General features: G+C 41.3%; 2 protein-coding genes and 1 long non-coding RNA gene across 4 annotated transcripts; 1 reads left to right on the forward strand and 2 right to left on the reverse strand.

The window, feature by feature from the left end:
- Positions 1 to 425: 425 nt before the first annotated feature.
- Positions 426 to 13721, forward strand: adora2b (adenosine A2b receptor). The gene is made up of 3 exons (XM_022745941.1): positions 426 to 539; positions 684 to 1138; positions 11718 to 13721. The coding sequence occupies exons 2-3, from the start codon at positions 819 to 821 to the stop codon at positions 12448 to 12450; spliced, it is 1053 nt and encodes a 350-aa protein (XP_022601662.1). The 5' UTR covers positions 426 to 539; positions 684 to 818; the 3' UTR covers positions 12451 to 13721.
- On the reverse strand, positions 8524 to 11786 carry LOC111222272. Its single transcript, XR_002665124.1, has 3 exons — positions 11698 to 11786; positions 9623 to 9783; positions 8524 to 9167 (listed from the first exon to the last, which is right to left on the reverse strand). It is a non-coding gene; the product is annotated as an uncharacterized LOC111222272 (long non-coding RNA).
- Positions 13722 to 27972, reverse strand: zswim7 (zinc finger SWIM-type containing 7). 2 transcript variants are annotated; one of them, XM_022745943.1, is made up of 6 exons: positions 27884 to 27972; positions 26010 to 26031; positions 24749 to 24851; positions 16826 to 16930; positions 15239 to 15356; positions 13722 to 14099 (listed from the first exon to the last, which is right to left on the reverse strand). In XM_022745943.1, exons 1-5 carry the CDS (start codon positions 27957 to 27959, stop codon positions 15246 to 15248), a joined length of 417 nt encoding a protein of 138 aa, XP_022601664.1. In that variant the 5' UTR covers positions 27960 to 27972; the 3' UTR covers positions 13722 to 14099; positions 15239 to 15245. The 2 variants fall into 2 exon arrangements, with proteins under 2 accessions (XP_022601664.1, XP_022601663.1); XM_022745942.1 differs by having other exon boundaries at positions 27863 to 27972.
- Between the last annotated feature and the right edge of the window lie 25 nt (positions 27973 to 27997).

The raw sequence follows: 27997 nt of genomic DNA on the forward strand, positions 1-27997 counted from the left end.
CTTAAAAACGTGAGTAAGTTTGGGGGTAGCTGTTGCTTCCCATGAGTCCACGGGCACAAACCTGATTTAAACCAGATGCAGCTGCGTGTCTGGGTAGTGTGGGTGCGCGTGCATGTGCATATCAGACAGCGTTTACATTAAATGGAAAGCACGTGGTGGTGGCGGCGTAGATGGTGCTGTTTAACTGGCGCGTAATTACGCACGGTAGACGAATGACGCTCGCTCGGGATTCCGCTTATCAGCTACTTGTGATCGCATTCGAGAGAGAAAGAGAGAGAGAGAGCGAGGGTGTGTGTGTGTTTGTGTGTGTGTGTGTGTGTGAGTATGTGTGTGTGTGTTCGGGGCGTGGCTTCTCTGTGAAATTCAGTTTTTCCCCCCTTTTTTTCTTGCGCTTCTCCCTCCACTTCAAAACTGCTGTTGCGGGTTTAGTCGTGTGACACCGAGCCTCCGACGCAGATCTACAGATGCCGCTGAAATGCTCCACAGATCGGTCGCTGTTGATGTGAAAACATCCAGAGACGATGTACAGGTTCATTAAGGTGAGCGAAGACCATGTTCAGTGACTTTACATCTGTTTTGACGCAAACTTCAGCTTTAATGCGCAGCTACAGCTTCTGTCAACTTTCTGATGCTGGAACATTTTTCTCAAGATGGATATGAAGTAATTTCTCTCTCTCCTGCAGATGGCTGGTTGTGCAGCTCACACTTGTGGAATATTCCTGGATTATAGCAGAAAGACTTTTTTACTCCTCTGGGACTAGACACAGTGTTGTGGGTCACCGTCTGCAGGTTTTAGTCCTTGAACACACTTTGCTGAGATGAATACGTTATACATCGTGATTGAAGTGGTTATTGCTGTTCTCTCCATATCCGGCAACATACTGGTTTGCTGGGCTGTCGCCATCAACACCACTTTGAAGAACGCTACCAACTATTTTCTGGTGTCCCTGGCTGTGGCTGATATTCTGGTCGGTTGCCTCGCCATCCCTTTTGCCATAACCATCAGCATCGGCATCCGTCTGGACTTCTATGGGTGCCTGTTCCTGGCCTGTTTTGTCTTGGTACTGACACAGAGCTCCATCTTCAGTCTGCTTGCCATCGCTATTGACAGATATCTGGCAGTTAAAATTCCTCTAAGGTGAGTGTTGTGAGTGTTCATTTTACCTCTGGTGTGAAATGAATCTGCAGCTTATGAAGACTCTGTGAAGTCAAAGGGGAAAATAGTGAAACCTAGATGAGAACATTCACTCTCCACCTCTCATTTTATTTTCTTCCAATCTAGCAAATTGAATTAAAGTCTCAACCACCCAGTTGGTTCTTGAACCAGCCAGTCATCTGTCTACACTGTAACTATAACTGAAAGTGTCCTGCATGTTTAATCTCTTGTTAATCTGCTAAATAAGCAGAAATAAAGAAGCTGGACATAATTCTCTCTAGATGTTGTCACTCTGTTACCATTGAGAAATAATCCCAATCAGGAGCTGGAAGATCAGTATCAGCTCTGTGATCTCATGAATGAGTTTACTGCGGAGATTAGAGTCTGGTGTAAAAATAGCAGCGTTAATATTGAAACTTGGAATGATAATCACTTAATACGTCTAAACATTATTTAAATCTGGAGTTAGAGACACTTTGAAGTGTCTGTTCTATAACCTTGATTCTATAATCTAAAGGCTTTAGATCATGTCAGCTTCACATGTGTGGCGGTGACTCTCTTATTACAACAGCACAAACCCAAGAAACCTGTGGTCTGAGCACTTGAATCATTTTAGATCATTTTCCTCAGCTGATAAGAAGCTGACTGTCGGTGCTTGTACTCTGACACCTCCTGCATCTCAGGCTGAGATGTCGAATCAATACCTGACCACAGTGTGTCACCTCCATTGATCCTGACGGCAAAGGCCACAGAGATCCTCTGTGCGGCCGCTGAGTGCGTCTACAGTCCGCCTGAAGAAACAGAAGCAGAGACGCGGCGCTGCTTGATATTTCCGTGAAATGAAGAAGCTTTATTATCAGTTGGGAGTCGTCCGTCTCCTGGTGGAGTGTTGTTTGTTTTTTCACCAGTGTCAGAGAGCTGACAGTTTTTATTTTAAGGCAACATTCAGTGCAGTGAATGTTGTGGGCTCTGGGTGTGTTTGGGGGCTGCTCATGTTGAGCGGCTGTTAAGCTGTCATTTCCATTACACTCAAACACTGGCAAGGAAGGACAGTTTGACACTAGTCTGGGATGAAGGTTTTCTGCCACCAAACAAGTGGCTTGTAAAAATCCCCATTTGTGCTTCTATTTTTGACCCACGGACGGAAAGCAAATCTAACACACCTCCTCACACAGAAAAGACTGACTTTAACTGCCTGTAAACCTCTCATAACTTCCTCTGTAACAAGTTTTCAACATGAAACTTTATAGTTTCCTCTGAAAGCCCAACTCCCACCATCAAAACACACATGCACACACGTGATAATAAGATCAGTGTGTGTATGTTCAGCTCAAATTACATGCAGCAGTGTCTGGTGTGTGTGTGTGTGTGTGTGTGTGAGTTCAGCCAGTCCTGCAGCCCTTTGGGATTGTGAATCTCTCTCAGATAAAAGTGTTTTCACAGATGGTTTTAGAAGAAGTGAAAGGCCAGAGCCAGATGTTTTAAACCCCGTGAGAAGCCACACAAACACTCAACACTCCCCTCGAACCCCCGTCCCCCCCTTTAGCATTTCTCAGAAAAACACCCTCCAGCTATTTTGTCCCTCCGTCCAGTTGGAGCTTTCGAATAACCTTTAGCACAGCGCGCACCACAGAAGGATTGTCCCCACCCACACCAGCAGCGCTGCCTTGCTTGTGGTGAGGGAATGGGGCATCACCTCGCCTCAGGCTGCTGATTCAGCACATTTCAGCTTCATCATTTTAATGGACAGCTGAAGAGTCTTCTTGTCTTTGTTTCAGCACATGTGGGGGTGGGTTCAAACAAGTGACCCATTTTTTATCGATCTGAATGGAAATCACATGGACAATGAAGGGAAAACAGGGTCCAGGTGGTCCTCAGACTTTTAGGGTCCTGAAATGACCTGGGATCAGCTGTGGAGACTATAGAGGACAAGTGCAGTAAGATGTTAACATTGGTTAACAATGTGTGTAGGAACAAGGTTTGAGGACTTGATATCAGTGTGTGATTTATGGTGTGTGTGGGTTTTACAGTTTGACATAGGCTGACTGACAACAGTAATGAAATCAGCATTTAAGGAAATACACTTATTTATTTATTTTTCCTGAGAGTTAGATGAGAGGATTGACACCACCCTCATGTCTGTGTATCCAATGCGAAGCTACAGACAGCAGACCGTTAGCTTAGCTCATCATGATGATGACAGGAAACAGGGAGACAGGAGCTAGCCTGTCCTCAGCACCGCTACCGCTCACTGATTTACATGTTGTGTGTTTGTTGAATCTGTTCTGGTTTTATTATGGGTTATGTGGTGTAGTTATTTCTCTGTGGGTGTCAAAGCTGAGGAAGTTACTTTGCCCAGCCACTAGTTACCAAGAAATACAGTGGCATGTAAAACTACATATTGTTTTTACATTTTAGTTTGTGTACGGATCAAGAGATATAAAAGAGACAGATAGAGAGTGGTATATTGTGTTAATTAGCTTCAGAGGTGTTGGTGGGGTATTTTATTCAGCACCAGGCTAGCTGCTCCCCCCCTGCTTCCAGTCTTTATGCTAAGCTAAGCTAACTGACTCCCGGGTTGAGTTTTTTGTATGGACTCAACAGTATAGAGTGCTGTCAGTTGGGTTGAGATCGGGCCATTCACAAGTATATGATTCAGATTTTATCAAGCTGTTCAGTAAATCCTTGTCCCCTGTATAGAAGCATCTGAATTTGTTATATTTGAGCATTCATTTACTCAGGTTTGTCCTTTTAATTTGTCGCTGGTCTGTGAGGGTGTTTTACACAGACAGCTGTGGAAATGGAAGGTGATGGAGGTGATGGGTTAAACCAAGGGCATAGGTTTGCACATGGAGAGTAGGGACATGTCCCTACCAATATTTTGGGAGGACAGAATTGTCCCAACTATGTTTGGAGTGAAGTTATATTAGATCATACCAATGTGCCCTCCAAGAGGCTACGTCTCCAAGAAAACCAATTTAGGCATGCTAGCATTTGATTAACTGAAAGAGCGGGGGCTATCTGAAGAATGACGTCGGGTGAGAATATCACAGTGGTACCTAACATCACCAGAAAAATGTCAACTAATGTTAATTATCCATGTTAGCGAGCATTAACTAGCAAGCTACCACTGGCTTCTGTCTTCTACAGGCTAACAGTCAGGTTGCTAGCAGGACTAAACATAACAGTGGATATACCAAAGTATGAGTTTAATTTCTGTCGAAAAGTCCCATGAAAATGTCAGCATGCCTTACTTTACTATGACATTTTTATGCCTTAGTGTACTATGACCATATATATGGCGTGCCACAGCAGTGCAATGGTTGTAACTGTTGCCTTACAATGCAAGGGTTCTTGGTTTGAATCCCACCTGGGACCATTGTGGGTGGATTTTGCATGTGCATCCTATGCCTGCATGGGTAGTTGGGTACTCTGGCTTCCTCCCACAATCCAAAGACATGCACATTATTTTTATGACATTTTATGCCTTACTATACTATGATGTTTTTTGACATTTTTATATCTTACTATACTATGATGTTTTTTTGACATTTTTATATCTTACTATACTATGATGTTTTTTGACATTTTTATTCCTTACTATACTATGACATTTTATGCCTTACTGTACTATGACATTTTATGCCTTACTATACTATGACGTTTTTTGACATTTTATGCCTTACTATACTATGACGTTTTACGCCTTACTATACTATGACGTTTTTTTTAACATTTTTATGTCCTACTATACTGTGACGTTTTTATAACATTTTATGCCTTACTATACTATAATGATTTTTGACATTTTATGCCTTACTATACTGTGACGTTTTTATAACATTTTATGCCTTACTGTACTATGACGTTTTTTACATTTTTATGCCTTACTATACTATGACATTTTATAACATTTTATGCCTTAGTATACTATGACATTTTATGCCTTACTATACTATGACGTTTTATGCCTTACTGTACCATAACATTTTATGCCTTACTATACGATGACATTTTTTAACATTTAATGCCTTACTATACTACGACTTTTTTTTTAAACATTTTATGCCTTACTATACTATGACGTTTTTTGACATTTTTATGCCTTAGTATACTATGACATTTTATAACTTTTTATGCCTTACTATACTATGACGTTTTTTGACATTTTTATGCCTTACTATACTATGACTATATTTATGGGATGGCACCGTAGTGAAGTTCTTGCAACTGTTGCCTCATAATGCTCTCAGTTTGAACACCGCCTTGGACCATCTTTGTGAATTTTGCATGTTCTCTTTATGTCTGCATGGGTTCTGTCCGGGTACTCTGGCTACTTCCCGCAATCCAAAGACCTGCACATTATTTTCATGACATTTTTCCTTTACTGTTCTATGATGTTTTCATGCCTTACTATACTATAACTCATGACATATATATGACATATATATCCCTATATCAAAAGTGATCTTATCATATGTGTGACATATAAGAGGATATATTATTATGACATGTATACATCCTTTGGATATATCAAGATATAAGTTCATGCAGGTTTGTGAAATACCCAGTAAAATGCAACTTTATTAAAACAACATGATTATTAAAATTCTATATGTCTGTATATAATTTTCTCAATAATTCCTCATTAAATTTAAACATACATGTCTATCTTTTATATTAATGAACATATACCGACAGGCTTTGGGATGGATATATATTTATGTAACATACGTAGATAATATAAAGATATACTAAAAAAACATGTTTCTATTAGCTAGACATATATGTCAATACATGATATTGTTCCAATTTCTACCAGGTTTCATATGTAATTTTTACATATATATGCTATACCTAAATACATATATGATTTTACTTCATATGCACATATATTTCATATATGGATATTCAACACATGTAAATATATAACATTTGCGATGGGCAATAAACTGTTTGGTTGATGGCATTAAAAAGCCAGTCTCTTTGTTTTGGAGGGGTGGTGGGGCGGGATTGTTGCATTTCTACCAATGTTGAGACCAAATCTACACCCTTGGGTTAAAACGACACTGATTGCTATTATCACAGCGACACAGAACTGACCATTTCCTCAGAGCAAGACGACGTCTCTCCAGCCTGAAGGGGCTGTAAAACCCGACCATATTGTTCTTTCTTTGTTAAGTTTTATTACTTCCAGAAATGAGGTTATGTTTTCACCTGTGTCTGTTTATCTGTCAGCAGAAAGTACTGAACTGATTTGCAGCGAACTTGGTGGAGGGAGGGGGCATGGGCCTGGGAAGAACCCATTAGATTTTGGGACAGGTCCGGATCATTTAGTATGAATTTGATTTTTTATTCCTCCAGGCCGGCGACAGTCAGAGCTGGAGACACATTGTTTTCAGGTTGACCATCCCATTCTCGTGGCCTTGACGGAACTTCTTCAAGATTGGTACAAACATTGACTTGGACTTAAGGATGAACTGATTAGATTTTCCGCCCCATCCATCCACTCCTTCAACTCTCGCCTCAAAACAGTTTTATTCTCATTAGCCTTTGAGCCAAGATCAGTCAGATCTGCTTGCTTGTTTTTGTTGTGCTGTTTTAGTGTCTGTGATTGTCTTTGATTCTCTGTGTTGATTGTGTTTTCCTGGTGTGCAGCACTTTGATCAGCTGTTTTTTAAATTTGCTCTATATATAAATTTGATTTGATTGTTTGACATTAGCCTTGGAGTAGGTTCGCGCTCTCTCTGTTTTCCATTCTACTTAGTTAGTTAGTTAGTTAGTCAGTCAGTCAGTCAGTCAGTTAGTTAGTTAGTTGGATTTTTTTTTAATGACTTTTCTAAAGATTGCAAGAAAGGGCATTTTTAGACATTTTCAAGCAAAGTTGATTATTATTATTTATGAAAAAAATAGATTATCAGGGGAGTAGTTGAGCTTCACAGCTAGAAGCACTGTTACACTCTGTCATTCTTCTCCATGAAAATGCACAGAGATTATATCAATTTTTCCTGTCTATCTTCTGTCAAAACAACTCTCACAAATTGGAGCGTGACAGCTTTACATATTCAAATACGTGTTTACTTGGTTTTACCCTCAACTTGCATTTGTGGTTTTAATGCAGCTTGTTTTTTTAGAGAGACACTCCTAAACTAAATATATAATGCAAAGGCATTCCAGCTCTGTTTGCATACACACCGCAGGCTGGGTGAAGAATAAAATCCCCTTGTGTTGTCAGTGTGAATGGGCACATGCTTGATTGTGTTTGTAGCTGAGCTGCGGACCCTGCCGGATATTTAAGCAGACGTTGTGAAGAGTGTGTGTGTGTGTGTGTGTGTGCCGTGTGTGTGTGTGTGTGTGTGTGCCGTGTGTGTGTGTGTGTGTGTGTGCCGTGTGTGTGTGTGTGTGTGTGTGCCGTGTGTGTGTGTGTGTGTGTGTGCCGTGTGTGTGTGTGTGTGTGTGTGCCGTGTGTGTGTGTGTGTGTGTGTGCAGTGTGTGTGTGTGTGTGTGTGTGGTTGTGTTTGTGGCCTGGCAAAGGTCTGCAGCCCCGGGCGGAAGCACAGCCGCACAGAGAAGAGAAGGGATGTATGGAGAAAGAAAGCAAAACAAAGATAGATGCCAGCGTGCTGTCGTCATGCCAGAGCTAATCCATTCAGCCTCTCGCTCACTCCCTCCCTCCAAAGACAGAGAGAGAGAGAGAGAGTGGGAGGCGATGAGCAGGAGATGGACCCTCTAGAAAACGAACCCTGTGCTGCCTGCTGTACATGTGAGCTCTGAAGCCCCCCTCCCCACCCATGGGCAGATGTCTGTATTATTCATGGCCCCTGGGTCGACCTGCTCGCCTCCCTGGAGCAGAGTCGCAGGACGGAGGCTGGACCCGCACGCCACTCATGAATAATTGACTCTTGGGATTGTCGTAATTATTAGAACCCAGGGCTGTTTCCCTCTCAGAGGAGGACGGGGTTAATCATTATGAAGCCGTGTTTGACTAACAACTTTCATTTTACTGGCAAATTCTCTGCATGTGAAACCAGGACTTAGATGGCAGCAATTTCCTGCCTTTGCCCTTTGAGTCAGAGGCGTTTGCTGCAGTTTGAGCCCACTTCCTCACAGCCTGGCCTCACTCATCTCTCACAGCTTTTTAAAGGATGAGACTGGTTTTTATAGTTTTCTTTATAAAGCACTGTGATGAGACCAAAACCAACAGTTAATGATTTTATCTTGTGTAGCCACAGCCGCATACGGTTTCTCATCAAAAACACAGAGAGAAAGTGATATTGTTGCACTAGGTGACGTTTTCTGTCCTGACACAACACTACACCTACCTACATGTACAACACCTGTCAGTCCATGGGTGTGGATTATATTTACATCAGCAAACTGGTTCAAAAAAGGGGATTTCATGTTTATGTATCTGAACAAGTCAAGGTATAATCCTGAGAAATCATTTGCCAACACTAAAAAAGAAAACATTTACTGCTGAATACATTGTGTACAAACAATGTTGTTCTGTTTCTCACTTATCAGCAGTTTCTTTCTTCGTTTTCTGCACGAGGTGAATGTTTCTTCTTGAAGTAGCGCGACCAGTTCCTCAGTTTATCTTAGTCATAGTCTATTTGTGGCCCACTGAGTTCGCGTCTGCGTCTGCTGCGTTCTCCCTCCACTGCTCACCGTATGTCGGATAGATTTGTTAAAGGATGTGAGAGCCTGAGAGCGCACAGTGATACAGTGAAGTGAAACACCACAGTGATGCACAGCCGGTCAGGTAGATGCTGGTCAGTCGCAGGTAGGTGACTGTGTTCAGGAGGTGGATGACTCAGTCGGTCAAGGCTTCAGTTCAGTTCTCTCATTCCCACATTCAAACAGATATAATTCATCCTGTCCATAGGAGCTGTGAAGTGATCCCCCCTCACTCAGACTCATATGAAGCTTCATATTCAGTCAGCTGAACTTTATTCCGTATTTAAGCCGAGAACAAGAGCTGCGGGTTTTGTCCCCCATCTTTTCACCTCCACTGTGGACAGGAAGTTTGATTACAGTCACCAATAACTCCTTCATCGTACATGTACATGTGGGCATGTGAGTATTATTTTGAAAAACTGTGAACCCATCCGTTAACAAGTCAGTGTTTAGTAATCGAATGGAGTGTAAAAGTATTAATCATAAGTTATTAGTCATTTACAATTTACTTGGCAAATGGTTTGTTAATAACACAACAGATTAATGTATGAAAATGTTTTTATTAATCATTCACTAATGATTATTCCATCATTAACCTGTGTCTTATTAATGACTGATCATTATTATATTAAACAAAGTGTTACTGAACTTTAACTTGTGACATAATGTGATCATGTAAGTAGATGTCAGATGGATTATGGTTGGCACCTCCAGCTCAGTGTGTGTGTGTGTGTGTGTGACCGCACTCCTGTACACATCTGTATGAGTCATGACCATGCGGTCTCCCACCTGAATCACTTTGAGGAAACAGTTCATTTTGTTTCGGGCACTGTTTATATGGCGGGGACCAGCAGGCCGACACTCGTGTGAATCAGCTCTGCATCTGAACACGCAGCCGCCGTGCACCTACTGTTGAGGATTTCCTTTCATATGTCAGTCAGGCAATGGCTCTACAGGAAACACACGAAATCAGTTCACAATTTAAACAGCACGAAGCCGAGACAGAGGAAAAAGTGAAAATCAAAAAAAGCCTCTAAGTGTTTCACTGGCTTCTTTCATTTTCACACGTTCACGCTCTGTGGGTTTGCTCTGGTACACTCCTGCTCACAGCTTCTGAATGTAGATGCAGACAGTTAACCTACATCACACCTAAAGCCGATGTGTGTGTCATTTCAGCGCCGTGTTTGTTGTACTAGTTGAAGCGCAGCAGGATGTGCGATGGAGTCAGATAGCAGCACTCTTAATGTTTTCATTTTGCAGCTGATAATGTGTTCAGGGTGAAGCAGGCCTGTGTGTTGCTGTTGTAGTTAGATGATTACATGGAAAGTTGAAATGGCTGGTAGAGTTATATGGGGTGTAACTGCCTGCAGCTATGTGTGTTTATCTTTTATTATTGCGTTTACAAGCTGTGTACTTTTTTTAATTGAACTGAGGGTGTAGTTTCCACTGGCCACAGAGCATGTACGTCCTCCTCCCTCCGAGTCACACGTCAGGGTCTGTGTCAGGGTGAGAGGATGAACTGAGGGGATTTTTTTTTTTAAATATAGACAAAAACAAAACTATGATTTGGGTGTCATCACTTAAAATAGATTGTTTGTTCATAATTGTAATTCAGAGGAAGATCTGATCATATTTTAAGACTCATTTATACATAAATGCAGGTAACTCCACAGGGTTCACTCTTTCTTGCCACTGTTCATCTGATAGACTCGATGAATCATCCACTGCAGGGCTTCAGATAAAAGAGTTGGACATTTTAGTAATGTGCTTTTTTTTTTTTTTTTTTACTTAGAGTGAGATGAGAAGATCAATCCCTCTCTCGTGTCTGTAAACTAAATACGAAGCTACAGCCAGCATCTAGTTATCTTTGCTTAGCTTAGCATAAAGACTGGAAACAGGGGGAAACAGCTAACCACAGTTACAGAACGCAACCAGCACGTATAAAGTTCACCACCTTAAGTCACACCTTAACAGAACAGAACAGGAAGAACTTATAAAATATGATGCACCATCATAGATTGAAATACTGAACACATATGAAATAGTTACAATTAGCTTTGCCTCAACCTGTTGCTCATATTAATCATAATCCACTATTTAAAAATAATGTAACACCATGACAAGGGGAACTCAGCTGCCAAGTGACTGCTCTATGTTTGATAACTTAATTACACTTTGCTGACAATACTTCTGTACTTTAAGAGTTTGAATGCAGGACATTATTTGTGATGGAGCATCTTCACAGTGAGGTGTACTGATACTTCTTCCGCCACTGCATGAAGAAAACATTGTAAAAATCTATTTGGCAGCTTTTTCAAAAACAAGGCTGACGACTGTCAAGATCTCATTTCACTGCATTAATGTTTTATTCAACCTCTCCTGTCTTGTTGCTTTGATTGTGTATGTTTCGGATCCAACCACGAGCCGAACTTCTTGTCTTTGTGTTATTGTTAATTCTGGATGTTTGGTTTACAAAAAGACAAAGTTGTTATTTTCCTACGTCACTTGAATGCAACAAACCACAACAATGCACTGTCACACTTGACTATCCTGATTGTTTGGCTGACGCATTAGACCACGTCGACAGCTGTTCACTTTCTATGAGCAGAAGTAAAGATTCCCGTTGTCTGATTCTCCAGTGTGTATTTTATTGGACAGATACACAGTCAGCTAACGCTGAGTGCTGCTGGGATTTTGAGAGAAAATGAAAAAGGTAAAGGTCATCTACAGATCATGAGTCGTACATGGGCAAATGTTTACATCAGAAGATTGTTAAACTGAATGAATAGACCACAGAAAACGCACCAGAGACAGTTTCATACATGTTCACACTTCCACATTGGAGACATTGTACAGACACTAACCTCTGCTGTGTTTTCTCTAGGTACAAGGAGTTAATGACAGGAAAGACCGCCAGAGAAATCATTGCTATTTTATGGATCCTCTCCTTTGTCATTGGCCTCATCCCTTTCTTTGGCTGGAACCGGAAGTACTTGAGTTGCAAGAGGAACAGCTCCGGGACGGACAACACTACAAACACTGGCCTCACAAAGGGGCCGAGCGGCAGAGGGGACTTGCTAAAGAGTTGCGAGCTCCACTGCTTCTTTGAGAGTGTGGTGGACATGCACTACATGGTGTATTTTAATTTCTTTGTCTGTGTGCTGCTGCCGCTGCTCATCATGCTGGGCATCTACCTGAAGATCTTCACTGTGGCCAGGAAGCAGCTGAGACAGATCGAGCTCAAGTGCGTGGGCAACGGGGACAGCCATCACCACGGGCTGCTGCAGAAGGAGATCCGGGCCGCCAAATCCCTCTCCATTATCGTGGGACTGTTCGCTATCTGCTGGCTGCCCGTCCACATCCTCAACTGCCTCACGCTGTTCTACGAGGAGCTGAAGAAGCCGGCGGTCGTCATGTACATGGCCATCATTATGTCTCATGCCAATTCTGCGGTCAATCCCATCATCTACGCCTACCGCATCCAGGACTTCAGGAACACCTTCCGCAAGATCCTGGCCCAGCACTTCCTGTGCCGCAGGGAGGAGCTGTACCTCAGCTCCAACGGCAGCAGACGCAACAGAGACCAAATCCACATGACCATCGACCCTCTGCTATAGAGAGTCGTACTGAGGAGGAGTATTATATGTCAGCTCTGTCGTTTCAGTCTTGAATTTTATTTCCACTGCGGTTTCTAATGTTTACAGAACAAGGGTATGATATGCGAGGATGAACCGATGTTAAACGCGCCTTGAATGTGGACATTTATTTATGAACTGTGTCAAGTATCAGGGGTCGAGCAGTGAAATGTTGTTGTCGTCTTACGTAACTTTTGTATTGTGAAGGATTTTTGATTTAAAAGAAAATCTGATGAAGCTAACTGGATTTGTAGGACTGTGAACAGGATCCAAACTTAAACTGCTATTTATCATTCTGAATCCACCCTGTTACAACTCCAGACACTCCTTCTTTGCCCTGCTATTTTATATTGTCAACATTCAGTGCCAGTGTTTAATTATTTATTTATTACAAGACCTTTTCTTTGAGAATGTAAAGATCAAAAGACTTTGTGCGGTGAGATCTGTATTTGTGCACCTAGAAAGGTACAATATTAGTAGTCTACATCCCACATTCATACTCATGATCATCACAGGCTCTATATATAGATTTTCTTTATCTTTTATTTGATTATTAGAGGAGGTATTTTTCATATCAATATCCAAAGTAGGAGACAGATAAGGAGAATACATATCTTTGTAAAACAAATGTTCTCGAGCTGCTGCTTCAGTCTTTGCAGGTGTCCCTGCCGCTGCTCTAGTGACTCCTCCACAAAACGACGCAGGCGGAGGGACGCGGCGGTCCACACAGGGACACGCCTGCTTATTGAAAATTGCCAAAAAACTAAACTAGAGGGGGAAAAATGCAAGAAAAAAAGAAATGCTTTTCCTGTCCCATGAATCATCTCTCAGGGCCACAGGGGTAGACAAAATAATCTCTGACCTCTGTGGCTGTGATCCAGAGGATGGCGTTCTTGTGACTCCGACACAAACGGCACGATTTGATTCGGTCACGCAGACACAGAAATAAGTCGAAGTTTAGAGAAACACACCTGCAGTGGTGCTCCATATCATTCCCGTGTTTCTTCAGACAAAAGCTCAGGAAGTGCTGATTCACCACAGAGCGTTTTCAGATGCTTTGTTTTGAGCCAACTGATGACATACTGTAAAAGTAGACACGCCATTTAAATGATTATGATTATATTCATTATTCCTCATCATTCAGGCTTCTGGTACACATGTATTTTGTGGCTTACATAACACAAAGCATCTGTGCTTTGATTCAGTTAGCTGTAAATGAATGTCACTTGCCTTAGGACTCCAGCTGACACCCCCCCCCCTCAGCTGGGATCCCTGTTCGTACAGTCAGTCCTCCTGAAGCTGCTGAAGTCACTGACTGAGCTGAGGCAAACTTCCCTTTGAGAAAACAGCGCATTTTTAAAAGCATACAGCACTGAAGACTCATTTAATCACAATGCTAATACTGTAACACTCTTTTCCCCCTCTGTGCTAGCAAAGACATACGACTACGTCCAGAGTCCAAATCTTTCGCTCTCCGCGGTGCTCATACTTTAACATCACAGTCTGAGGGAACACAGCTGCAGCACTGCCTTTCCACCGAGTCACATCTTCAAGCACCTGATGCTTGGCGTGTTCTCTGCTGCCGTGTGGTGGTCAGCGTTCTTGTGAAGGTTCCTGTTGAGCTTCTGAAACTGAAGACAGAGAGCTGATGAATCACAAAAAAAAAGCTCTGGTGAAATTAATCAGAGCAAAGCAAGAGTATTTTTTATTTTATTTTGGAGTGTTGTAATTTATGTGAAGAAAATGAAAATGAAGGTGTTTTTGTTGAGAGCCATCACTACACAAACGAAAACACATTGCACTGACATTTAAGGTTATTTCCCGTCTTGGTGTGTGCTTCACTGGCGACAGAGAACCATGTTGTGTTGGTGTTTAACAAGCGGTCCTACGTCGAGCGCTTCATTCTCTCCCCTCGTGTGCTGTTGTGTCCAGTGTCCCACCTCTGATCTAACTTCAAGGGCTACAATACAGGAGTGTGCCGACGGTTTAGTACATTCCAATGGAGACATCTACACTGTAACTGCACTGTAACGTTGTGTTATTGTCTTTGTTGACTGATGTGTAAAAATAAGTACTGTAGGTGTCCGACTTTCTACAAGCTATTGATTGATGTCAAACTATTGCCTTCTTTTGCGATTTTTAAAAAGGTTAAGACGGACAATAACGAGTTGATCTAGTTCAACATTCCTGCCTTTCATTCCGAAGTACCTATCTGTCAGTGTGCTATAGTGTCGCTACTAATCAGGAAAAACATCCACTGTGGTCGAGCTGATGTGCAACCTTTCCAGAGGCCATTCTTTCTTTCATTCAACAGAACTACAACTGCAAACTGATACTGCTATTTAACATGATGCAATCTGTATGTATGGTGAATTATTTTGTTAATAAAGGTAATGTTTATATTGTTACAGATCAGTCTTTATTCCTAAAATCTCAATTTGAGATCATACGACAATTTGTGTTTACAAGCTGGAAATATGTTCATGTTTTTAGATAAAAATAACCTAAAAATAAAGCAGCACCCTGATTCAACAGGAGGCGTTTCCTTGGTAACAGATAAAGAACTCCGCTAAAGAAAAAATAAATAAAGCAACATCTGGCATCTTTCACAAAGTCATGCAAGAGAGGAGGATTCATGGTCATGCGTCCGTCCTCTCAGCAGCGGCTCAAAATGCACATTTGAAACGTGGGCCCTCATTCAGGAGGGTCCATCGTGTCCCCTTGGGGCCAGGTGTGCTGGTCCAGCTGCTGTACGTGGTAGTGGACCTACCTGGGTGTCAGGGTGCTGCTGTCCCACTGAGCAGCATGGACATCTGCTGATCTGACACGCTCTCCTCCTCCGTCACACCCAGGGCCTGACAAAGGTAGGCAGCCAGGATGTGTTTGCACTGGGAGAAAAGAGCAGAGACACTGATTCATGAAATAACCACAGGCACCGAAGTGATTAACGACATGGCCTTAATGACACTCCACTGATTTAAATTCAAAGATCTCATGTAAACACCAGACTAGAAAGAAGCCGTTTGGTTCTGACCTGTCGGAAATTTTCCACAGACTGATCCTCAGTCTGAGAATACTGGTCACAAATACCAGAACGATTTCCAATATTTATATCAAATTATAAACATGAAATTACAAATAGGAAAGTTGCATGAGTAAGAGCGCTACAAGTGTGTGTTATTTTTTAAATGGAGTGTTTGTGTGATGAATAAGAAGAAAGTCCAGGAGTTGACGTGTGTGTTGAATGACAAGCAGCCCTGCAGTTGCGTATCTGTGTGCATGTGTCACTGAACCCGCTCCTCTCATTATTATCAATATTAAAATTAATCACTGACTTGTTTTCACCCTCTGCCTGTTCCATGCATTATAAATGAGATTTCCTCCACAGCAGCGCCCGTGGATCAGTGTGTTACATAAACATTAAGACAAAGGACAAAGGTACACAAGTTTGTTTACTAGCTTCTCCTGTCAGCTGAGTTTATGAGCTCATGGCAGCCTGCTGTTGGTGGGCGAGCATCTTTATCTGTCCTCTGACCTCCTTATCAGCAGTGTAAACCTGGTCTGGCCTTATCCAGCCATGTTGGAACCTGCAGGGCCCCTGAGAGAGCACAGTGGCTCCAGCAGGGGAGCACTGCAGACTGCATGGTCAAACTCAAGAGTCTCCTGAGTGTCGTATAGTTCTGACTTTGGGACCAGAGAGTTATATAAACCTCATCCACCAGAAGTCTTATGTCCATTGACTCCAGTGTCATCTGGCTCGCTATTGAACTGTTTTATGTCTCCGGTGTGTTTTCATGGGGAATGATATCAGCTCCGCTCATGGAGTCTCCTTGCTATGATGCCGCTCTGTTTCTCACACTGATTTTAGCAGCATCCTCCAGGGAAAACGAGTCCCTCTGATACTCAGAGCGGGAGCTGAGGTTGTTTGCTTGTAGATATGTAGTTAAAAACAGCCGGTCAGCGACCAGACAAGAACACGGCCACACCACAGTACATCTGTTACACACATTCCAACGTGTTCTTCGTCTCACTTTTGACTGGGTGATGGTTTTCTCCAGGATTTACACACTGGGCTGACAAGACGCAATGGCTGTAAATAAGCTACTGTATACACTGTGTACCATATATATGTGTTCTGACAAAAGTCAAACCCAATAGAGACTGTGTATGACTGTTTTATTACCAGTGCAGATATGATCGATAAGAGAACAAACTGGCAAAATTATTTAGAAACTGTCTGATCAAAGGAAAGAACAATATGAATCAGACCAAGCTTCGGATGTTTGGTTGGTACCAAAAATAGAGTGAGGCTCCATTTTCAGCCCAAACTGAGCGTCACAATTTGTATGAGACTCACCAGCAGGCCTTCATTTCTGCGGAGCACGGTGTAGGCGAAGGCTGGGCACGGACAATAGTGGCAGGACACAAAGCAAGAGTACAAACGTCCAGAGCCTCCCATTACCTGCAACAGATTCATGCAAAGTACATTCAAATATATAATATAATATAATAATACAACTTGTGTGTGAAAGATCATACACACAGAGACAAGCATCAGTTGTGTCTTCATGAGGGAGGAGATTCACCAATCAAACATGATCACCAGGCTGTTTGTCCTGGCTGCAGCCGGAGCAGCTGAGGAGCCGTGGAGAGTTAAACTGTGGAAAGGCATGAAGGAAAAACTTTTTACTGTATCACAAATGTCGGACAAGTCCAGACACGGCAGGCTGAGGTGCAACATTTTTCTCAAATGTCAAAATCTCTATCTCACCATAAATCCAACTTCATGAAGTATTTACCCACCCTGTGTTTTTTAAATCACGTTGCTTATATTCATGCTACTTTGACTTCCACCAACAGTAAAAAGAAACTAACTAACTCACTTAATGTTAAAGTGAAAACAAATCATCTTTTTTCAATTTTCATATAATTTCTATTGTTCTATGTTTTGTGAATTTGAGCCAGTTTGTCCTTAAGTTACACCGCAGAGACAAAAGATAAGCGATGATGTCATCTAGACACAAGCCCTGCAGCTGCTCCGCGTGTGAAATCAAACCGTTCACACATTACGACAGCAGTCATGGTAATTCACTGAGACATAAGCACATCCTCTGATTCACAGCTGGAAGACATCCATTCATATACTCCGTCACTGTTTCGGTGTCACTACACCAGCTAACGTCACCAGAAGTTATGATGATTGTAAGTCATGACGCTGTGATTTCCAGCCTGCAGAGTCACATGTGAGTCCTTTACACACTGACTTAACTCTGTTCTTTGGACTCAGCTTTTAAATGTTTCATAAAAAAGTGACAGAACAGTGGCTGAGTTGAAGGTGAGGTTGCATCAACCTCATCATTTCAAATTAGTTATTTGGAGGGGACGAGATAGAAGCGATGCATTTTTAAACAACCTGTATGTGTCGTCTAATGGCCTTGGCTGACAGCACCGCCTGCCCACGGTGCTGCCGCTCACTCCAGCTATAGACAGTGATTTAAGTCTCGTCCTCATGCACACGACACATGAGGACATTAAGTCAGTGGATTAGCTTGACACTTCACAATAACTAATGCTCCCCAAGATGGCAGAGCAGGCTCCATTACTCTCCGGAGCTCCGATAAATTACCTTTCTCCGTGACCTACTAAAGTAAAAACACCTCATTTGTTCAATGTGACACTTCATTATAAATAAGGCACCAGAGACAATTACATGGGCTTAAAACTCCACGGTAAAGATGAATAAAGCATCATACACAGCAGGATGGGGACAAAAGCAGGGAAACTGTGAGGACCAAGCCAAGGACCTCTACAGTTTCTAAAGCGCCAAGTTTATTAAAAACCAGCTCACACTCGGGTTCTTTTTGTTGTCTGCTGGCTTCATAGATTATGTGGCTCTGCTGCAGTTCACACTGCAAAGCTGGCAGCTAATGTCACCAACAGACACACAAACTGTAGGCTTCCACTGCCTGGCAGGGATCCAGATTTCCTCAACAAACACTATACATCAAGATCTGCCATTCAGTCGCTGCAGATGGAGCAGTGAGAGTTCAAGCCTCCGCAAAGCTCTGGCTCCTTCCAGCCTGAAATACTGGCTCTCTGGAGAATACTTCTCGGGAAGTCATTATGAGTGAGAGGACCATTAGTTTGGACGGCCCTCTGTCCACTGGTTTCACGCCACAAACAGGGCTTCTGGGAAATTTAAAGTTCTGGGAATACACTGAGATACACAGCCCTTGTATATGTACTGATATGATGTCTTTATTTTGACTTCTGAGGCTTTGGCTGTTTATTCCATTCAAGAACCGACGATTTCCTTCAAGTGCTAAAAAGCTTTCAAGCTTTCTGTTTTCCATTCCAGTCAGGAGAATGGTTTGGCAACTAACACTGCTGGAGAAAGGATAAAATAAATTGGAGGGGCTCTGTAGCTGCTGCTCGTCATAACCAGGCGCTCACATCAGCACGTCATCATCTCAACTGCTCCTTTCACCGCCTCACAGACAGTGCACAGTTTCTGATCAGAGAAGTCAAAAAAATAATAAAAGTGCTTGTTTTGTTCAACCAAAGACATTCAATTTACAACGATACAAAACAGCACATCCAGTAAATATTTGGCATCTTTGTCTAAATCAAATGATTAACCAATTAACAATTAATGTCAGTAAACTACTACAGCTAATCGTTTCAGCACCACTGTCCTCATCAGCAACCCTCAATGTTTTGTTGAGTAAAAGACTCAATGCTGCCATCCGCAGAGTGTCCATGTTCATACAGCTGAGTTTCACTACCGATGAGAATGCACTAACTACCTCCATGTCCCAGCAGGCTTTGGTACACCATCCCCTATGAAAAGGTCACTGAGTGTTAGGAATGAGATAAGGTGAAAAGCAGCTAAATGCCAAGATCTCATGAGTTATTCATTCTTTTTGAGGAAAGACGAGACCAAACAACCACGGAAACGTGAGAAAGTCAGTTGTGTCCCATGGAAACAGAATATTAACAGGAAATGACTAAAATGGCAGAACTTGCTAATTTATCAGCTTCTATTTCAGCATCTCTTTGACACAGTGCCCAGTTAGCACTCAAGTCAGCTTATTTCTAGTAAACTCAGTACTAGATATGGTCTAAGAAAATAGTTCATTTCCAAACACTGGTCTCATCAACTTCCTGAAAGCATTTAAGAAATTTAATTTTTTATGCTTCTTTTTTCATGATCTGATGAGCGAAATCTGCTCGCTTATCCTCTTCCTGCCTTACAGGAAATTTGTAAAGACACTTGAAAAGTGGGTGACTAATTGTAGAGAGGTTTATCTTTTAAATTATCCAGTGGTCCTGCAACTGTTGTCACTGAGATCACTCTTCCAGAGGTTTAATGATGTTCTTCTAACTCTTAGTGCCGTCGCATGCTGCCCACGTATGGTCTGCACTGAGTAAGAAGACACAGAAACTTCATGAAACAACCTTTGATCCTCAGAGAGGTGTCTTCACCTCCTTTCCTCAACCTTTATTTCTTAAAAGTGAGAGACGTCCTGTGATAATATTAAGCCAGAGCTTATATCTTAATGCCATTTCAACTATGTCCTGGTATTAGGATAGAAAGAGCTTGGTTTGTTTTCAGCAGCTGCCCACTGAAGCACTTACTGTCAAATTCAAGTTGAGAGAAGCAAAGACCAGTGTAAGCTAAATATTTGTGCCAGGGCTTTGAGACAGTCTATGAACAGACGCTGTATAAACTCAAGTCTCACTTAATGTATCTCTAACTGTCAAAACATAAAACAGAACCTGATCGCAGGAGCAACACTCACAGCTGTTTATGTGACAAAATAAACTCAATCTTCAAGATGTATGAGAGAGAGAAAGAAGAAGACTATGTGATTACTAATGTGCGGTTCATGTGGTGAAACTTCCCTGTGAAGGCATGCGATTCACTGCACGATGTAAGCTCTCAACAGAGAAGTCTGAACCTGCAGGCTGATGGAAAAAAGGCAGGAATATTCAACTTGGACAAATCTGAGTAACGATTAAGTCTATTACATAACTAATACAGTACATCTGATAGACACACATGAACAATCATCTACTGCAGGGCTTCATTTAAATTAATAGTCAGAGAGTTTATGAGAATAGAGAATCAATGAGAATTAATAGAATAGAATGACAATAACCTGACTCTGTCTAGAAGTTACCAGCCACCAGATCCAACCAGCACCTCTAAATCTCACAGTTTAACACCTTATACCGTGTTTGTTTAATCTGTACAAAAACTCGCAATACTTGTATGGAATAACAATTTGCTGGGACCAGCTGCCAGGTAAACAGGAATCACCGCCTCTGCCAACCAGCCAAGTTGCAGGAAACACGGTCCCAATCTCTCCTTCCTCAGTTACAATGTTGAATAATGGCCAGGAGTGTTTTTTGCATGTCACAGTGAAGTTCACCTTTGACCTTTTGGATGTAAAATGTGATCACTTCATCACTTTATCCTATTAGCCATTTGTGTTAAATTGTGTCATAAATTAGCATATGAATTCTTGAGTTATGGCCAAAAAGGTGTTTTGTGAGGTCGCTGCGACCTTGACCTTTGATCTGTGACCACCAAAGTCTAATCAGTTCATCCTTGAGTCCAACTGGACATTTGTGCCAAATTAGAAGGGAGATACTGCGTTCATGAGAAGGGGACGGACATACGGACTACCTGAGAACATGATGCCTCCAGCTCTGCCTGTCGCTGGTGCGGAGGCGTAAAAAAGAGACTTTGAGGAGTCACTTTGCTCACCTGAGAAACTGTCCAGATCATAACCCAGAACAAAACCGCAACTTGTTGTTTTTACACCTCAGTGTTTGTACAAATTAAACAAAGACTTCATGTGCTAATTAGTAAGCTGGTAGGTAAACTCAATCCGGTTCCACCTGTTTGAGGGCTGCATGCTAAACTAAGCTAATTGGCTGCTGGCTGTGGCTTCATATTTAAATCACATGGACATGAGAATGGTATCAATCTTCACATCTATGTCTTGGTAAGAAAGTGAATAAATCTAATTTCCAATAGGTTGAACTATTCCTCTAATAATAGTTTTCTCTGACATCAACCTGCAGCTGTGGGTGAGTGACAAACTGAAGTGTTGTAGCACCACACGTCAACGGTGGAGCGATAAAGCAGAGAAATGTGCGACCTTCCCACAGGTTCAAACCTGTGTCACCTCAACTAGACACTACAGTCAGACAGATACTGTATCAACCTGCAAATTATTATCAGTTCTTCTCAATTTACAAAATAATGCCATGAAAACTTCAAAGTTTGGGCTGCAATCAACAATTGTTTACACTGTCAATTAATCCGCAAATTACTTTATAAATAAATCCACTATTCATTTAGTAGAAATGTGAAAAAATAAATCAGAAACAAACATCACTGTTTCCCAAGTGATGTTCTTAAACTGCTTCTTTTGTCCAAAACAAAAACATATTTCATTTACTATCACATATGACGAAGACAAGCGGCAAATTCTCATAACCCTCACTCATTGATTAATTACTGCAGCTCAAAATATATGGTCACAACCACAATTAGAACAAATACAATGTTTTTGGAATCACAGACCTTAATGTATAAAGATCATCAGAAAAATCTAAATATTATATATATATCTATAATTATATCTAGATATAAGAGGTCAGAAATAATTGGGAAAACTGACAATTTCCAAATAAAACAAAGTAAACAGTCTATTGTGGAAGTTTGTTTTCCACTAAGAACAGAAATAGAAAACACGTCAAGAGTCTCTTATTCTGTGCTACATTTGCTCTCAAGAAATTTAAAAAAAAAAAAAGCATTTCCCGGAAGAGGGAATAAGAGAATAAAAATATATTATTCATTTCCAATACATTCTGCTGGACCACAAATGTCAAACAGCCGTACATGAAATGAGGTGAAACAATTAAGACAGCACTGACTGAGCTGAAACTGTCCAAACAGTCTTTATTTAGCTGCATTGTATTTTACAGTTCCTTTCATAAAACTGTTTTTGCAGGGCCCTGAAGGAGTTTACAGGAAATTTAGGTCACAATGACCACAGCCTCGGTAGACTGCCCTGTTCTCCCACAAGTAATTCTGCTCCTATTGAGGTTAACTTTTAAGTAATATAAACTTTTAAGAATATAATATTCTGCGTTTGTAAAGTACTTTGTACAATATACTTTAAGAAATCAGTCGAGGAGACCACTTCATTAAGTTTCTAATAAGATATATTATATATACACTCACCAGCTACTTTATTAGGTACACCTTGCCAGAACTGCCTTAATTCCTCGAGGCATAGATTCAACAAGGTGCTGGAAACATTCCTCAGAGGTTTTGGTCCATATTGACATGACAGCAACAGGCAGCTGCTGCAGATCCATGATGCGAATCTCCCGCTCCACCACATCCCAAAGGTGATCTGTTGGAGTGAGACCTGGTGACTGTGGAGGCCACGGGAGTTCAGTGAACTCATTGTCATGTTCAAGAAACCAGTTTGAAATGATTTGAGCTTTGTGACATGGTGATGTCATCCTGCTGGAAGTAGCCATCAGAAGACGGGTACACTGTGGTCATAAAAGGAAGGACATGGTCAGCAACAATACTCCGGTAGGCTGTGGCGTTTAAACGATGCTCAGTTGGTACTAAGGGGCCCAAAGTGTGCCAAGAAAATATCCCCCACACCGTTACACCACCACCAGCAGCCTGAACCGTTGATCCGAGGCAGGATGGATCCATGCTTTCATGTTGCTGATGCAAAATTCTGACCCTGCCATCCGAATGTCGCAGCAGAAATCGAGACTCATCAGACCAGGCAACGTTTTTCTTCTATAGTTTAGTTTTGGTGAGTCCGTGTGAATTGTAGCCTCAGTTTTCCTGTTCTCAGCTGAGAGGAGGGGAACCCGGTGTGTTGTTCTGCTGCTGTCGCCCATCTGCTTCAAGGTTCCACGTGTTGTGTGCTCAGAGATGCTCTCCTAGGTAGGTCTCCTTGGTTGAAACGAGTGGTTATGTGAGTTACTGTTGCCCTTCTATCAGCTCCAACCAGTCTGGCCATTCTCCTCTGACCTCTGGCATCAACAAGTCATTTTGACCCAGAGAACTGTCGCTCACTGGATATTTTTAAACCCTAGAGATGGTTGTGCATGAAAATCCCAGTAGATCAGCAGTTTCTGAAATACTCAGACCAGCTCGTCAAACAACCACACCACATTCAAAGTCACTTAAATCACCTTTCTTCCTCATTCTGATGCTCGGTTTGAATTTCAGCAGATCGTCTTGACCGTGTCTACATGCCTAAATGCAGTGAGTTGCTGCCATGCGATTGGCCTATTAGATATTTGCGTTAACGAGCATTTGAACATGTGTACCTAATAAAGTGGCCGGTGAGTGAATATGTACCAGATGCATTGACAGAAAATGTGATCTCAGGGAGTCACTTCAAGTATCCGTCTTTCATTGACATTCAGTCGGCAAACAGTAGTGTGTGTGTGTCTGTGTGTGAGTCGTGCTGGGACTTGATACTGGACGCACCACGATGAAAAGGATCCAAGGAGTTATCAGAAGATTAAGATCCAAAGTGGGCTCCAAATATCTGAGGCCACTTTCCCAAAACAGAGGTGATGTTTTTTCACTTCTAAACACCCAGAAATGAAAACCTGCAAACTACAAATACTGTATTCAAAATGAGTCACATCAGCTCCTTTCCTTTTGTCGGGATGGACTTCTTACATACTGACGCTGAATAGTGATCTAAAATATTTTGATTCATGAACAAATCTGGTGATTGAGGGGATTTTGACAGAGAAGGGGCTTTAAAGTTGGATGGCCACTGAAAGATGAAGGGATCAAAATTAGATTCTTTACTAGAGGTAACATTACTTACTAAAACAAGGTGCAAGGGAGATCATCACTAACCCTAACCCTTTTGATCTAGTTGTCAAATATATTTAGAAACTTATTAAAAAGATTGTGTGCTGTTTTGGTGAGAAGAACACAGCTGAACCAGGAGTCAGAGAACAGTGGAAACAGGCAAACGACTAATTAAAGGGGCAGAAAATCCAGACGTCCAACAGTTTGATTGAGTGGAATGAGAATATTCCTACACACACTAATAATGCAGCTCCTACAAGTTGGAAATCGCCTTGCTGTGAAAGAACGTGGATATAGTTGCAGTAATTTCACGTTAAAATGCAAACCATTCATTTGCAGGATGTAAACTGTGCAGGTCGGATGCTGATTGTGAAGGCTGACAGATACATGACATACCTGGAAAGCCTTACGTCCACTGGGAGAGGACAGACAGGTGACTGAACGCTGGTCGACCAGGTCCAAAGCCTGTAACGCACAAGGCCCGAAGACAAACTTGAGACTGAAAGACACGAGGAGGAAAATGTAAGAGGTGAGGGAAAGACATAAAGACGTCTCCAACATTTTCTGTACTTATGTGCACAAGTCATTAAAAAAGCATGTTCTGTCAGGATCCCTGTGGAGCTGGTTTGGGGCGACTGTTGGTAGAAGAACCACCTCTGCCTCTCTGTCATTTTTTCCCTGTATGACTGATGAATCCTCACACAGTGGTGAGTCTAGAGAGAGGCCATTGCTCGTTAGTTTTAGGAGTCTCACGCCAGAAATTGATATTTAAAACTGATGCTTCAGATGGCAAAAAATAATAAATTGTTCTTGTGTAGCTGTGCTTAAATTATCTAAATTTACCAGTTCAGACCAAACGAGGACTGAGGGATATATTGAAATCAAAATATATGTTACGTTATTATTATTCATTTACTATTATTCTACTATTAATATATCTATATGTATTTATATCACCATATGACAAGAATGCAAAGTACCATGACAGACAATTATATTGATTTTCAATATAATAAACTGTGATCCTTTACAGGATTTGATTTGATGCAAATTACATCAACTTTGCTAATGTAAAACTAAAACTTGAATGAATCAGTTTGTTAGTTTTTAAATTATATTTTGTTTGTAATCAATAATGTGGAAGTCTTCCCAGGAGGCAAAGATGAGGGAAACTGGGAGATAAATATAAAAATGGATAATGATGTCTGCTTGTGAATTACCAGAAAGTGTGATGAAGAGCCTGTAAATGAGAGTCTTCCTGACAAGCAGGCAGGATGTGGCCATGTTGACCCAGACAGGGAACACCACTACACTCCCAGTAACTCTGACCATTATGCCAGGAACTGTCGCAGCAAAGACACAGAGCAGCATCACAGCACTGTGTCTCAGTGCTACGTCATCTGGCAAATCCAGACTGTAAAAATGCTTCCGTCGTCCTCCTCGGTGTGGTTTGCACACTTTACATCCACTCAGCCATTAAGCCATGTGCAGAACTTTTCGCTCACATCGTAACTCAGAAAGCCAAAGATAATATATTTGTAGAAAGTCATAAAGTCGAAAACTCATAAGAGTGACAGCAAAATAATGTTATTGGTGGCAGAGTTACTGATAAATATCTGTGATGAAAGATAATAAGAAATGGAAATAAGACACTTACGCAATAAGCAGGTCATCAGGAACTGCAAAAGAGAAAAAATAATTGCTTAAAATGTGCATTACACAGATTTAAAGGTGACAAATTTTAAGATGATTTACCTGATTTAATGTGTTAAGAGCTGTCCTGTCCAACTAAATAATAAAATGGTAGTTACATTCATTTCAATCTGGTTTAACATCCTGCTTTTGTGTTGATGCTGTTAAATACACAGACAAAAGCTTAAGATTTAACTGCTGTTACACTGCAAAGAAGCATTGCAACAAAAGCACTAAATTTTACGTCATTAATCAACAGAAAATTAATCTGCAGATATTTTGATAATCGAGAGATCGCTTAGGTAAATTTTCATGGTTCCAGCTTCTCAATTTGCTGCGTTTTCTTTGTCTCACATTGGCAGAGCAATACACTGGATACGACCTTGAGCTCTGGGAAATTCTGATTGTGGAATTTTTCTCTATTTTCTATTTTGTTTTAATAGAGGGCGCAATTAATTCAGAAAATAATCATTGGGTGCACCTTACTCAGTAACTCAATACTACTTCACATTTATCTGATGGTGTTAGATTTTATACACAGAAAAAAGGTTTCTTAATCACATATATTTAAATAGTATAGTATTGCTGGTATTACTACTTTTTGGTAAAACATCGGAATACATTTTTGTCTCCCACTAGTGGCTGGAGAGGAAAGCTGAAGGCCCAACAGATGTGGGTTCAAGTTTAATAACTGATTCAGATAATATGTGCAAAGAAAACTGTTGAATGCCTTTGAGTGGCACAGTGTCAACTATTCAAACCCACAGTATTGTTTGGTCCCTCGACATGACTTCAGTGTACACATTAAAGCCAAAGCTAAAAATAAGAATGTACTTTTCAGTTTGGTCTTTTAAAAAAGGACCAAGTACAGATAAACACAACCACTGATTAATGGTAATAAAAGTCCAAGGAGATCTATCAAGCATAATCAGGATTTAGGGCTTGGCAGGCAATCCTTGGTGGACAAAATAAACAAAACTTTATTGTAGGTTTTTTCATTCCCATTCTCAGTCCTGCCAGAGAAAAACTGATCAGAGACAACTGTATTGTCAATAACTGTAATGTTACCTGTTGATTTGAGAGCCTGGTGATAAAGACTGGCTAGTCATGTGTGAATTACATCAGTCTCATTGTGTTGGACATAATACAACAATGGGACATTTTTTGATGGCAGCTAATAACATAAATGGCTCAGCTCCATTGAAATGTCCCAGTAAGCTAGCATTTACAACAGGCCTTTTCCACAGCGCAGTTGTCAGTAATACAATCTAATGAATTCCATTTGGCTACTTTTATTTAGGGGTCACTGCTCACTGAGACACTTCATAGATTCCTGAGGTTATTAAGTCAAAATGTCTGCTGTGAAAGAAGGCCTCTACTCGGACCCCGGAAGTGGACACCTAAATGGAAGAGCCATTATTATAATTATTTACATTTTTCCTATAAAATGTCTGCAGTGAATAAAAGTGTTTCTTTTCAGGTGTCTAGTGTTAACCCCATGTGTTAACCTAGTAACATGAGAAAAAGTGGAAGTGTGTTGCTAGAGCGCCCTCTACCGCCGGATTATTAAACCACACCGTTGTAAAACGCCGGAGTAAAACAAAATATGCCAAATACTGCATTAACATTAACACAACAGCAGCGTTTCATTAATGGAAAAATACTGTAACTATTCATTCCTGACAAAAGTTCAGTTGAAGTCAACTTTTCTCATAAAAACAAGCGAGTTTGTCACAGTATGCTATACCCAACTGTTAGCTAGTGATGCTAACCACTTATACATTATAACTGCCCGAGGGCTAACGGTCATATATTTACCGTTTACCACTCTCGTCTTACTTTGAGACGTTTCCTGGTATGTTTTCTGGATATCTCGGAAAAGTTGTTCAGCCACTGCAGGTAAAAGTGAGGGCATTTCTCACACGGAATGTCTCCTCTACAGGGAACGACCAA

Source organism: Seriola dumerili, unplaced genomic scaffold (assembly GCF_002260705.1).
Source record: "Seriola dumerili isolate Sdu_G_001 unplaced genomic scaffold, Sdu_1.0 BDQW01000091.1, whole genome shotgun sequence".
Classification (NCBI taxonomy): domain Eukaryota; kingdom Metazoa; phylum Chordata; class Actinopteri; order Carangiformes; family Carangidae; genus Seriola; species Seriola dumerili.

Excerpts from the sequence above, each read along its gene's own strand:
- zswim7 (XM_022745942.1), bottom strand. The coding sequence starts at position 27,959 with ATGCCCTCACTTTTACCTGCAGTGGCTGAACAACTTTTCCGAGATATC. Across the intron at positions 26,032-27,862 it reads TAAGACGAGAGTGGTAAACG|TTCCTGATGACCTGCTTATT; the intron begins GTAAATATATGA and ends TCTCTTTTGCAG. Across the intron at positions 15,357-16,825 it reads GCAGAAATGAAGGCCTGCTG|TGCAAACACATCCTGGCTGC; the intron begins GTGAGTCTCATA and ends CTTTTCTCCCAG.
- adora2b (XM_022745941.1), top strand. The coding sequence starts at position 819 with ATGAATACGTTATACATCGTGATTGAAGTGGTTATTGCTGTTCTCTCC. Across the intron at positions 1,139-11,717 it reads GCAGTTAAAATTCCTCTAAG|GTACAAGGAGTTAATGACAG; the intron begins GTGAGTGTTGTG and ends TGTTTTCTCTAG.